The sequence below is a fragment of the Hipposideros armiger genome, unplaced genomic scaffold (assembly GCF_001890085.2).
Source record: "Hipposideros armiger isolate ML-2016 unplaced genomic scaffold, ASM189008v1 scaffold_334, whole genome shotgun sequence".
In the NCBI taxonomy this organism is placed as follows: domain Eukaryota; kingdom Metazoa; phylum Chordata; class Mammalia; order Chiroptera; family Hipposideridae; genus Hipposideros; species Hipposideros armiger.
Genome location: NW_017731684.1, coordinates 994,275 through 1,006,966, shown reverse-complemented (window position 1 = coordinate 1,006,966; position 12,692 = coordinate 994,275). Strand labels below are relative to the sequence as shown.

The 12,692-nt window shown below is 40.4% G+C and overlaps 1 protein-coding gene across 2 annotated transcripts in view; it reads left to right on the top strand.

Annotated features, from left to right (window-relative positions):
* Positions 1-9,511, top strand: part of TAFA4 (TAFA chemokine like family member 4) — a 197,149-nt gene extending 187,638 nt beyond the window's left edge. For both annotated transcript variants that reach the window (XM_019661060.1, XM_019661059.1), the window contains one exon: positions 7,749-9,511. In XM_019661060.1, coding sequence (XP_019516605.1) covers positions 7,749-7,760 — 12 coding nt within the window. In that variant the 3' untranslated portion in view covers positions 7,761-9,511. The remainder of the gene's footprint in view (positions 1-7,748) is intronic.
* The last annotated feature ends 3,181 nt before the right edge of the window (positions 9,512-12,692 follow it).

Sequence of the window (12,692 nt, the reverse complement as noted above, 5' to 3'; positions counted from 1 at the left end):
GTTTACCATTATTTCTTCAGGGAACACTTCCCTGACTAGATTCTTGTCCCCTTTACCTTTGAGTATTTACTACGGTTATATTTTACATCGATTGGTATACAGTTGACCCTTGAACAACTTGACACACCCTCTACCCCTTCGCACTGCCCCCTCCTCTGGCAGTAAGAAAACCACGTATAACTTTTGACTCCCTCAAAATTTGAGGTCCCTCAGTATCTGTGGGAGATTGGTTTCAGGAGCCCCACAGACGCCCACATCTACTGATGCTCAAGTCTCCTTTATAGAATGGGTAGATAAATGCACACAGCCTGCCCTCTGCATCTGCAAACTTCCACCTGCAGATGGAAAGCACTACAGGTATTTATTGAAAAAACTTTGCATGTTAAGTAGCCCCCCGCAGTTCAAACTCCTGTTGTTCAAGGGTCAGCTGTACTTATTTGCCTAATACCTAGAGCTCTCTGTCCAAGGCAGAGCTGGGAAGTCAGGGCGCGTGCCTATTTCTGCTTACCCTGATAGTCCCAGAGCTTGCTGAGTGCCTCATTAACTATTTTTTTGAATGAATATTAGTAAAATGGGACATTCTTGGATTATTAGAATGAGACACTGGAATGGAGAGACTCTGTAGATATGGTTTCTTTCTGAGCTTTGTCCCCTTAGGAGGTACAATGACTCGAATGACTTCTTATCTTGCTTACATTTCTCCCTTTATGAGTATTTTGAACTACTAAACAGAGTTCTTATTCATCTTCAACCACTAAGGTCAAAAGCAGGAGAATTCTTCTCTTAATTGTGTAAAAAACATATAATAAAATTTTATAAAATAAATATTTAAATATAATGCCATTAATATAAAAGATATTAAATCAAAAATGTAAAAATAATATATTTTATAATCAATTTTAAAGTAAATGTAAATTTTTGTTGACATTATCATACCAAGAATTATCGATAGTATATTAAGTCAGTTGATTAAGTTCCTTATTATCTATTGAAAGCATAATTTCAAAACCAAGACTATTTTCAATTATTAATTGCAATTATCATCTAACTTGTCCTTGTCAGTGATACCAAAGAGATGAGGATATATGACCTGACACATGCATTTATATCCAGAGCAGTGGAAGTTCACAGAGTCATTGGTTGGAGGAAGGAGGTTAACACTCCATCATTTCTATCAACTCCTCTTCTAAACCGACCCCAATGAACTCCCAATCTATATAAACCCAAGTGTACCTGCTATGCAAACCCTGCCGTAAACTAATCCCACTCTTGTTTTGCCACTGGCTCCTTTCAGCCATTTTCCCCCTAAACCCTCCCAAAATAAAAATCTTGGTGTTACCAACGAGCTAGGATCTTACTTATATCCATCAATGATAAGATTTTCTTTTATTGAAATTCTTGTAGACGAAGAAGTAACATTTCGGAAGGTTATATTTGCATTGATTTTGACATATAAATATGAAACAGGACCATGAGTGCAAGCCAGTCATAATCCGGAAAAGCATGTGTCAAAGTAGCCTCTTGCTACAGTGATTCCCTCTCCATTTATGTACAATTAGAGAGGACATTTGCAGGAAGCAAACCTTTAGGGGCATTTTGGCTCTGTGCGGTGGGAATACAAGTTTGCTCTAGCTAAATCCTCAACAGTAGTGACATTTTATTTGGCACTTTGAAAAGTTGTAGAAGCATAATACAGTTCCCTAAGCTATCATGATACTTAGCTGCTTTGTTTTTAGTGATAAGCCACTTGAAAATAATCTCGAAGTTGTAAAACTTTGTTTCCTTTATTAATCCTAGTCAGTGTGACTTGAGCACTGCATAAAACATTTTATGTCTTTTATGGATCTTTTGCACATACAGTAAGGTCATTTGTGGAGGTGTGACTGGCTTCTGTGCCCACAGAAGCTGTATCTTTTTCTTATAATCACCTGACCTTATACCACTGGTGAGACAGCAGCCCTACAAAGGTAGAGCAATTGCCACCCTAAAGGAGAAGGTATTAACTATATATCAAAATAGTTTCCATTTTCCTTAAACTTCCCTTAAATTTCCTTAAACTTTCCTTAAATTTCCCAACAAAACATAGAAGGGCCAAAAGGTAAGATTGTCTGCCTACAGTAAGCCACCTATGTCAGAATTTTGTTTTCCATTTGCATGCAAATTTGAAAAGAGCTTACAGTTACCTTGAGATATTAATAGGCTTAGATGAAGATATCAAGATGAGAGGGGACAACTCCCTAACCAGTCATTTTGTCTTTCCCAAAGTATAGAAGGTTGGCATTGAGCTTATTCTGCTTGTGTAGTTTTCAAGGTCCCCAGAGAGGGTGCAGCTATTATTTCTTCTGGAAAACTATAACTCTCTCTCTCTCTCTCTCTCTCTCTCTCTCTCTCTCTCTCTGCTGTCCTGCTTCAATTTCCATTTTCTTCATTCTGGGTTTTACTGCATTCTTTGTGCTAAAGCGTTAGTTTTTTATCTGAGTTGTCAGCATTAAGGTTCCTAGCAAGAGCATGACATCATCTTTGTACCAAAGCCAACCATGTGCCATGGCTTTTGTTGTTTGAAAATAGAAGTGGGTCATATTAAATATCAAGGACTTTCAGATTTTTTGATATTCTTACTTTTACAACACCTACTAAGGGTGAAGAGCTATGTCTCTAGAGCAGTAGTTCTCCACTAGGGGAAATTTTGCCCTCTAGGGCTATTAGATGTCTGGGGACACTTTTAGTTGTCACACATTGGGGAGGGGATGTTATGACATCTTTTGGGTAAACACCAGGGATGCTCTACTAAACACCCTAAAACGTATAGGGTAGCCTCCATAACAAACCATTGTCTGGCCCCAATGTCAATAGTGCTGAGATTGAAAAATACTGCTTTAGAGAATAGTATATATTTTTCAGTAGCTCTTTGTAAGCATCCTACCTGATTCCCTTATGTCATTTTGTTCTTCAAAGTGTCTAATTGTTTCTAATAGTTTATATTGGAAAGCTAAGGTAGGAGTTAAAAATTTAAACAACAGGGTTTTTATTCAATGCCTCCATCACTCTAAAGATCTAAGATGACCAAGTCCTCCTGTTATTGTCCTCAGATGGCTCTCTGATTGATCCCTTTCTCTGTCCCTTGGGCTACCACATTGGGCCGTCCTCCTCTTTTGCCACAATGTTATACTAATTGACTGATATCAGTAGCTGTAGAAAAATCATCGTGGGCACTTGTTAAAAATGCACTGCTTTGAGCCCCACTTGCAGGAGATTCTAGTATGGTGAGCCTGGGGTGGGGCTTAGAAAGCCATACTTTACAAAAATGGTTGGGGTGAGTGACGAACAAACACACAGGAGTCACTGGTTTTTGTTTTTTTTTTTAAGTTTTTTTATTGGGGAATTGGGGGAGGGGAACAGACAAGTTGCTGTCCTTTTGTTCTTCAGTCTAGTTGTGGAGGACGCTGCTTCACTGGCCCATGTTGGTATTATCATTGTGCTCTTCCCGGGTGACGCAGATCCGTCGCCAGCCTCTGGACAGCCGCTCACGGCATCTCCTGGCAGCTCACACCAACTACTGGCCACTCACGGTGGCTGCCGGCAGCCCACTGCAGCAGGGGCTACAGCCTACGCCGTCGCTGGTGACTCATGGCAGCCCAGCTCCAGGTTGAGCTGTTGTTCACCATCTTAGCTGTAGAGGGTGCAGTGTCACTGGCCCTCATGTGGGATCCGAACTGGGGCCCTGCTGCTCATAACTGGCATCCCAAGCCAGCTCTTACCCAATGTGCCACTCAGCTGACCCAGGAGCCACTGGTTTAACTGAGCTCCCTACTGGTCCCAGCTCTCACCTTTATTGGTTTATATTCTGCTCTCTGTGCCACCAGCATCAACTCCCTACCCAGGTTCCTCCCTGATGATAGGCCATTCATGGATCCCCATTGGCAACAGGTAGAAAATACAGGTACAAACATTTTGGGGATGACCTTCATTGACACTCATCCAGTGGGCCATGTGTTTCCATACCCCATTGCTTTCTTCTCCATCTCCTTTCTCTTCTAAAGTTCCACTTGTGTTTCCTGGTCTAGCTGAGATGGCTTCTTTAACCTGAAGTCTTGTGTCCCCTGATTCCTACAGCCAGAGCTTAAAATACTCAGGGTACTGTGTCACATGAGAGAGAAGCTAATGTTGGCATGTTAGCAACCTTTATCCACAAAATTCCAAAATAATGATGAACATTCTTTATACGCTCAGCAAAATAAAAGTTTTACAAGAAAATACATCCTAATATATCTTATCCAACTTTCATTGTAGATAGGCTCTAAATGAGCTGGGCATGCAGAATGGGCTTCCTTTAATAAGATGCCTTTGAGAATTCCATCCTAGATGGAGATCAATACTTGGCTGTGAACACTGTTAGGTCATATATAGATGCATGATAGACCTGGGAGGAGCTAACATGGCAGCAGCCACCCTTCTTGAGTGTTAACCACATGACAGGCACTGGGCCATGTAATTCAGTTCATATACTTCAGTCACTCTTCACTGCAGCTGAAGGGAGTGGGTGCTATATTTACATTAGGCAGATGAAGAAACTAAAGCAAAGAGAACCAGTCCTCCACATCCAGAAAACGACCAATCCAGTCATCAGGTTTGTCAAGCCAAAGGCTGATCCCTCTTTCTGTCACATTCTTCATCCTGTTTGTCACAAGTTCTTTTGGCTTCCCCTTTCATCACTTCAGCCAAGTGATCCCTTTCAGATGCAGTCTGCCATGCGTTCTTCATCTCACCTTTGTACCTCCGTCAGAGAAAGGCAAAACGCCTCGCATTGGCTTGCAACCCCCCTTGCAGTCACCTCTCCATCTGGAAAGCCCTTCCCCCAGACAGTCTAGGGTTCCCTCCCTCCTTTCCTCCAAGTGTTTCCTTCTCTGACCATCCTCTATAAAACAGTAGCTGTCTCCTGTCCCTGCCCCAATGTTTCTTTTCAACATTATACTGATTTACTTTTCTCCATAGCACATAGCACCTGTGATATACTATTCATTCGCCTGTTTGTCCAATCCTTTCTTCTAGAATAGGAGTCAGCAAGCTATGGCTTGCTAGCCAAATCCAGCCCATGGCCTGTGAGCTAAAATGGGTTATGTATACAATTTTAAGTGGTTGGATAAATCAAAAGAAAATAATATTTCATAACATATGAAAATGATATGAAACCTGAATTTCAGTGTCCATAAATAAAGCTTTATCAGAACAAAGCCACACCCATTAGTTTACAGGTTGTATTGCCCCTGTGGCTTTTGCAGTATACAGGCAGAGCTGAGTAGTTGTGACAGTGACTGTACACTGTAGAGGTGAACATATTTACTGTCTGGTCCTGTAGAGAAAAAATGTGTGGGCCCCTACTCTAGGTAAGCTCCATGAGGATGAGGTTTTTGTTTTGTTTGCTCTAGTATTCCAGCACAAACAGAAGAGCAATTGCATTGTAGAATACATAAATAAAGGCCATTTTCAGTAGTGAATCTGAGGTTTAAATAAATACTTGATTGGATCTAAAGACCAGGCATGATGACTGCTATCAAATAATATAATTTAGTTTGAAAATATTTTCATGGAGTAGACATGTTAAAGTCATAAGCTTTTATTTTTTTTCTAGTTGGTGGATTGATTATCTAATCTGTAAAATGTCTTACATGAAGAAATCAAACTACAGAAATTGCTGGTCTGTTTTCTTAGATTCTAAGTAATGAGACTGGGGTGTTTAAAAGTGGGAAAAAAACAACAACAAACTTTTTAGTGGATGTATGTTTCCATTACATATCATAGTTTTATAAAATAACCTATTCTTTAAAATGCAAGTTAACTACATTAAAAAAGTAACAATTTTTTTTAAAGTTTTTTTTAATTGGGGAATTGGGGGATGGGAACAGCACTGGGGAATTGGGGAAGGGGAACAGACAAGTTGCTGTCCTTTTGTTCTTCAGTCTAGTTGTGGAGGACGTTGCTTCACTGGCCCAAGTGGGCACCATCATTGCGTTCTTCCCGGGCGAGGCAGATCAGTCGTCGGCTTCTGGACGCCCGCTCACTGCGGCTGCTGGCCGCTCACGCTGGCTGCTGGCTACACACGGTAGCCCATGGCAACCCACTGCCGCAGGGGCTGCAGCCTAAGCCGTCGCCAGCGACTCATGGCAGCCCAGCTCCAGGTTGAGCTGTTGTTCAGCATCTTAGCTGTGGAGGGCAGTGTCATTGGCCCTCATATGTGGGATCCGAACCGGGGCCCTCTGGCATCCCAAGGCAGCTCTTAACCACCACGCCACTTGGTGGATTTTTTTGTTTGTTTTTTTTTTGTTTGTTTTTAGCTGAGCCATCCTGCCACCTGTTGGTAGCTCAGTGGCTGCTCAGCTCGGGCCGGGACTCGAACTGCTGTTGCTCAGAGCTCAAACTCTTGAGCGAGCTCTTAACCAACTGAGCCACTCAGCCGGCCCTTCGGTGCATTTTTTTAACATTTAAAAAAGGCAACATTTTCATCTTGACATATGGTGATTTTAATCAGCATTCATTTAAAAAAATCTGAGCACCATTAACAAAGCACGCTCAGCATGTGTGAGTCAACCTGATGGGCCATGAATGTACCTAATCTGGTGGAATTTTTATAACTCCAAAAAAATACAAAGCTGGGATGCATAACACCATGTGTGGAAGGCTTGGTGCATGTTTTCTCTTTTTTATAAAAAAATTAATATTTTCAATTACAGTTGACACTCAATATTATATTAGTTTTAGGTGTACAGCATAGTTGTCAGACATTTATATAATTTATGAAGTGATCTGTCTGACTAGTCTAGTACCCACCTGGCACCACACATAGTTATTACAATATTATTAACTCTATTCCCTATGCTGTACTTTATATCCTTGGGACTATTTTGTAGCTTCCAATTTGTATGTCTTAATCCCTTCCCCTTTTTCACTCAGCCACCCAACCCCCTTCCATCTGGCAACCATCAAAATGTTCTCTGTATCTATGAGTTTGTCTCTGTTCTGTTTGCTCATTTATTTTGTTTTTTAGATTCCACATATAAGTGAAATCATATACTGGGGGTGCCAAAAAAGTGCTGCCCCAGAAAATGTATACATATTTTAAGATAACATCTCTTAAAATGTGTATACTTTTTTTTTGGCAGCATTTTTTTGGTACCCTCTGTGGTATTTGTCTTTCTCTGTCTGACTTATTTCATTTAGCATAATACCCTTTAGATCCACCCATGTTGTCGCAAATGGTAAGATTTCATTCTTTTTATGGCTGAGTAATATTCCGCTGTATATATGTACCACCTCTTCTTTATCTAACCATCTATCGATGAACACTTAGGCACTTAGGTTGCTTCTATATCTTGACTATTGTAAATAATGCTGCAGTGAACATAAGGATGCATATAGCTTTTTAATTAGTGTTTTGAATTTCTTCAGAAGAAGCAGGATTGCTGGGTCATATGGTAGTTCTATTTTAAATTTTTTGAGGACCGTTCATACTGTTTTCTACAGTGGCTGCACCAATTTGCAGTCCCATCAATGCATGCTTTCTTTGCATCCTAAAAGCCAGAAATGTAAAGAAGAATTTGAATAGTTGATTGGGTGAGGTTGGTAATGGATAAAGGTGCAAGCTGCTACACTCTACACAATGACACAGGCAGGGACATAGAGGTCTGGTGGCAGGAAGGATTATCTTTGGTGGATATGGGGTATTGAATGCTCACATATTTAATTTGTTTTAGGTTACACGGTAGCAGAGAGAGGTGTGCTTCAATCCCGGAGGAGCTACAAGACACAGCACTCTCTTGTTTGGATTACTGGCCTGGTCTCTTTGTGGAAAACTGTCTTGGATTCCCAGCAACATTATATGTGCATACGTGTGCTGTGAGGAGTGGCGTTCACTTACCGGTCCCAGCCCTCTGTGCTTCATGATTTTATGACATTGAATTATAACCACAGGCTGCCACACAATTGACATCCTATCTGGATCCCAAGGAACATACCTCTAAGAAATCCTGGAGGAACAAAACATAGACTTCAGAATGGATTGCCACTAAAGGAATGTTGGGTCTTCATTTCTTTCTGCCTTTACAAAGAAATGTGGACATAGGTTTCACAGGGTCCTCATGCATTTCCTCTTTTGAACTTTTCCTTTAGCCCTTGCATTAAAGTGGTTTGAAAGGGATCTAAATAACAAAACATTTTTGCAAAACATATTTATGGATGTAGGTTAATGAATTCTGATAAACTGGTAATGAAAATTTATTTTATAAACCTTGAAGAATAGCAGGACTTATTGAGGTTATTGTGTGTGAATTTTATTTTTCCTTTTGATGAATTAAAATTTTTGTATTTTAATTTCCATTGTCAGGTTAGCAGAAATAAAATGTGAACATTTTAACTTCAGTGTACCATTTTGCTGAGTGCTAAGAAAGCCTATCAACTTCAATATTTTATAACCAAAGCTCTATCATGACATATTCACACAAGAAATAAAACCTGTTGGGATTTTTATGGCTAATGTGTAGTCATAGAAGTAAGTAATTTAAAATAGAAAATTATCTCTGTTTAGATCAAGGGTGATTTCTTAGATCCAGTTTATGTCAATTATACTAAAATATTTTGTTACTTGTAGACAAGAGTCTTGAAATGCTGAATTTTTAGACTGTAAAAGATTTATTCTTAACTTAGCTCTTTACCTGCTTATTTGTTAATCATTTTATTTCTTTAAATGTAAGTAAAATCTGAGACTTTTTTTCTTGGCTTAATGATTTTTGTAGCAGATGTGTCTTCGCATATTCTCAGAAAGCTGTCATGCAGAAATATATTACAGATGAAAAGCAACCGACCCAGATTTTAAATGCATAATGTTATTAAAACACATACTACTATAATAATATGGGATAGATTTTATATTATATATAGTAAGAAATGCCCAAAGCTTACTTTTTGCACTATTATCCCTGTCCCCTTACAATTATGGGGATTATATTACTATAATGTTTATAGTAGTAACAATTACATCTACTTGATTGTATTCTTGCAAAAGGAATGGAAATAGGTGATATCCATTTGTTTGCTAAGTTTTGTTTGAATTTGACTGATTGGATGTTTATGAGAATTATTTCTTTTAGTAAGTAAAAAATTCATTCTGCTGATGGCATACTGTAAGTTTTTGTGATTATTTTATTACCTTGTGTTAACATCCCAGGCTTGCAAATTTTAAATGCAAAAGTGAAAAATAACTTAAAAAATAATATTTAACTTTGGGGATGTGAACTATAAGGAAAACTTGAGACTTAAATATAAATTGCTACTTTATTTCTTCTCCCAAACCATGTAGTATTAAGGAGATAAAATCTAGGGGGTTTAATTAAGTTTAAAACATTCATGATGTTTAATGTATACTCTATTGCCTTTAGTATAAGACCTTCCATTTTAAGAAGAGAATTAAAAAACAATAACTAGGGACCGGCCAGTGGCGCAATGGTTAAGAGCTGACTTGGGACGCCAGAGGGCCCCGGTTCGGATCCCACATATGAGGGCCACTGACACTGCCCTCCACAGCTAAGATGCTGAAGAACAGCTCAACCTGGAGCTGGACTTCTGTGAGATGCCGGCAACGGCGTAGACTGCAGCCCCTGTGGCAGTGGGTTGCCATGGGCTACTGTGTGTAGCAAGCAGACAGCGTGAGCAGCCAGCAGCCGCAGTGAGCAGCCGTCCAGAAGCCGGGGACTGATCTGCCTCGCCCGGGAAGAGCGCAATGATGGTGCCAACTTGGGCCAGTGAAGCGACATCCTCCACAACTAGACTGAAGAACAAAAGGACAGCAACTTGTCTGTTCCCCTTCCCCCAATTCCCCAGCGCTGTTCCCATCCCCCTGATTCCCCAATAAAAATCTTTAAAAAAAACAACAATAACTAGATTGTATAGTACATGAAACAATGTCTTAGTCTTTGCCCAAGCATCTGATCTTGTACTCCAAATAAAATCAGGTAAATATGACACTGTTTCACCTTGAGGTACATTTTTAGGGTGTAAACTATTTCCAGGGAATAAATGGTCCATTTGGGAAAATGGCAGGTATCAAAGCTGCCATTTCATCCATTATTGCTTCAAGGTATACTTTTTACCTCTTTCAAAAGTTAGCCCTGAAATGGGGGTTTCATGAGAAGCATTTTAATGTTATCATTCCTAGTCCTTTTCTGTGGGGCATTTTTCTATAGTTTCCAGAACTTGAAGCAAAGATTCTGAGGGAGTCAGGAGGCTATCAGTCTTGCCAGCATGAGGCCCTCTAACTGTGGCATGTGTGGTCTCGACATGAGACCCCTTCAATGCATACCCCTTAAAACATGGAGCTACTCAGCTAGGGTACCCACTCAGCCTGGGTCTCACAAAAGGAACTGGCAGCCTCCGAGGTTTTACAGCTCCCCTCAGGTTCTGAGATCCTGCTCTAAATCATATACACCTTTTTAGTGCCTGCCCTTGGAAAAGTGGAACTCTGTTCATACATTAAATTCAACCAACACTTAATGAACTTTCCCAGGAGCCCCGGAGTTGTTGGGGGGAAATTATCTACCCTTATACACAAATCCATTTTTTTTCTCAACCTGGGAGGGCTTATGAATAGTCCCATTTCATAAAAGAGAATTTAGGACCCAATAAAATTAAACTTGCCTATATTCACACAGATAGTTACCATTGGAAAATATACAGTCAGGAATCATGAAAAAGACAGGAAATTATAGACCTATTTTCCTTTGAGTACTTTTAAAATAACATATTGTCTTGTGTTCTAGGTATCAGGGAGATGGGCTAGCCTCAGGATCTGGCTGGTCTCTGCCTTGCTTTATAGGGTCAGATTTGTTTGTCCCAGCACCTGCACTCTCTGCCACTACCTTATAAGATGCCAATACACTCAAGAAAAATGCCGTGCCGCTAGTATTTAAAAGAGTAATTACCTGCTTTTTTATTTATTTGAAGGAGACTATTCTCCTGGGTAATAGGGGAAAACTGTTGAACTGCCAGTGGCTGAACGGAGACTAATTGCACCTCTGAGATCATGGCCACCGTTGTCTACACTGGCAGAGCACCAGCCCGCTCTGCACAGTCTGGTCACAGGCTGCATGAGGGCAGATACAGCCCCAGCATGTTATGTGGACTCCCAAGGTCTTTTGAAGACATGATGCAGCAACACTGAGTCCCCATTCTCCCACATCCACACTATTAGATGGAGAGGAGACGGCAGCCCATTCGATGGGTGTGTGTTCCCCAGTCCAACACTGTGACTACTTGGCCAACTCCCCTCATTTGAATTTTTGTCTATACTATGGAATTTTGGGAAAAAATGTGTGGGTGCACGAAGTTGGGAATTGACTCCTGAAAGTGTCAATGGAAACAACCTCACCAAAATGCCTATTTCATAGATAAATTCTCCAGGATTAGAAGAAGTTTCTGCACAAATTCTTTGTGATGGGCTATTAAGGACCCACTGAACAAGGATGAATCCACTGATAACTAACTTCACCACTTAGGGTCTCTGAAACAGGCAAAGCATTATTAAGAGTTGTACCTAACGCACATGAAGTCTTCTACATGAGGGCTCGGCAAATTGCAGCCTGTGGGTCCAAACCATCCTGCCCATTTCTGTAGATACAGATTTATTGGAACACAGCCATGGTGTTTGTTTCTGTGTCAACTCTGGCTGGTTTTGCACAACAACAGCAGAGTGGATTGGTTGTGACAGCCCACATGGTCCCCAAATTCTAAACTATTTACTCTTGGATATTTTACAGAAAAGTTTGCCAATTCCTCTTCTACACAATGGAAGAACAGGATGGATTTATGAGTTCATTGGGACACTAGAGGTATCAAAACGTTCAGGTGCGGGAGGCAAGCAAATCAAAGTTGAAATATAGCCTCTGATATCTATCTTTCACAGCTTTATAAAAGGGCATGATGATATATACACCTTGCAGGAGTTTTCAAAAGAATTTTATATCAAAAAACCCTTAGCATAGTGATTAGCAATTAAAAAGTTCTTGATAAAGTTGTGCCTCTTTTATGAGGAATTTGTAGTCTGAGTAGTCACCTCATAGACAAAGACACACAGCAGGCCCTGGCCTCAAAACTGGGACATAAGGTTAAGTGGACACAACTGACAGAAAAATCAGGACCATATTGGACTAGACCCTAAAGTGTTTTCTCTTTGTTTCCAAGTCAATGAGGACTGAGAAAGCAGAGCAAGGACAAACTCAACTCCAGGCGTCTAGCTTACCCTTGACCTTGGCAGTCAATTTGGCAGAAAGTTGAAAATGCTTGTGCTCTCTTCATGGACAGGTACATGTCTTGGGCCTGTGATACCTATCTGGTGGAAGCCAGAGCACCACTGGAAATAAAGACAGCACACAGATGCCCTGATTTGAATCTGCACCCCAAGATGACAAATACAGCACGTACACAAAAACACTGTTCTTTCAGGTTCTTCTTGTAAAAAACTCAAGCCCCATCTGGCAGTCACATGAAAGGAAACAATCATTTCAAGTTACAAAGTGTCTTGTGAACAGAAACTTTGAATGAGAGCACCTTAAATAATTGATGAGCAGTTACCGGAGCGTGTTGGGAGTCTTCACAGCATTGATTTTGGTCTGAACAAAACAGGGCTCTGCGAGCTCATGCCTTTGTCC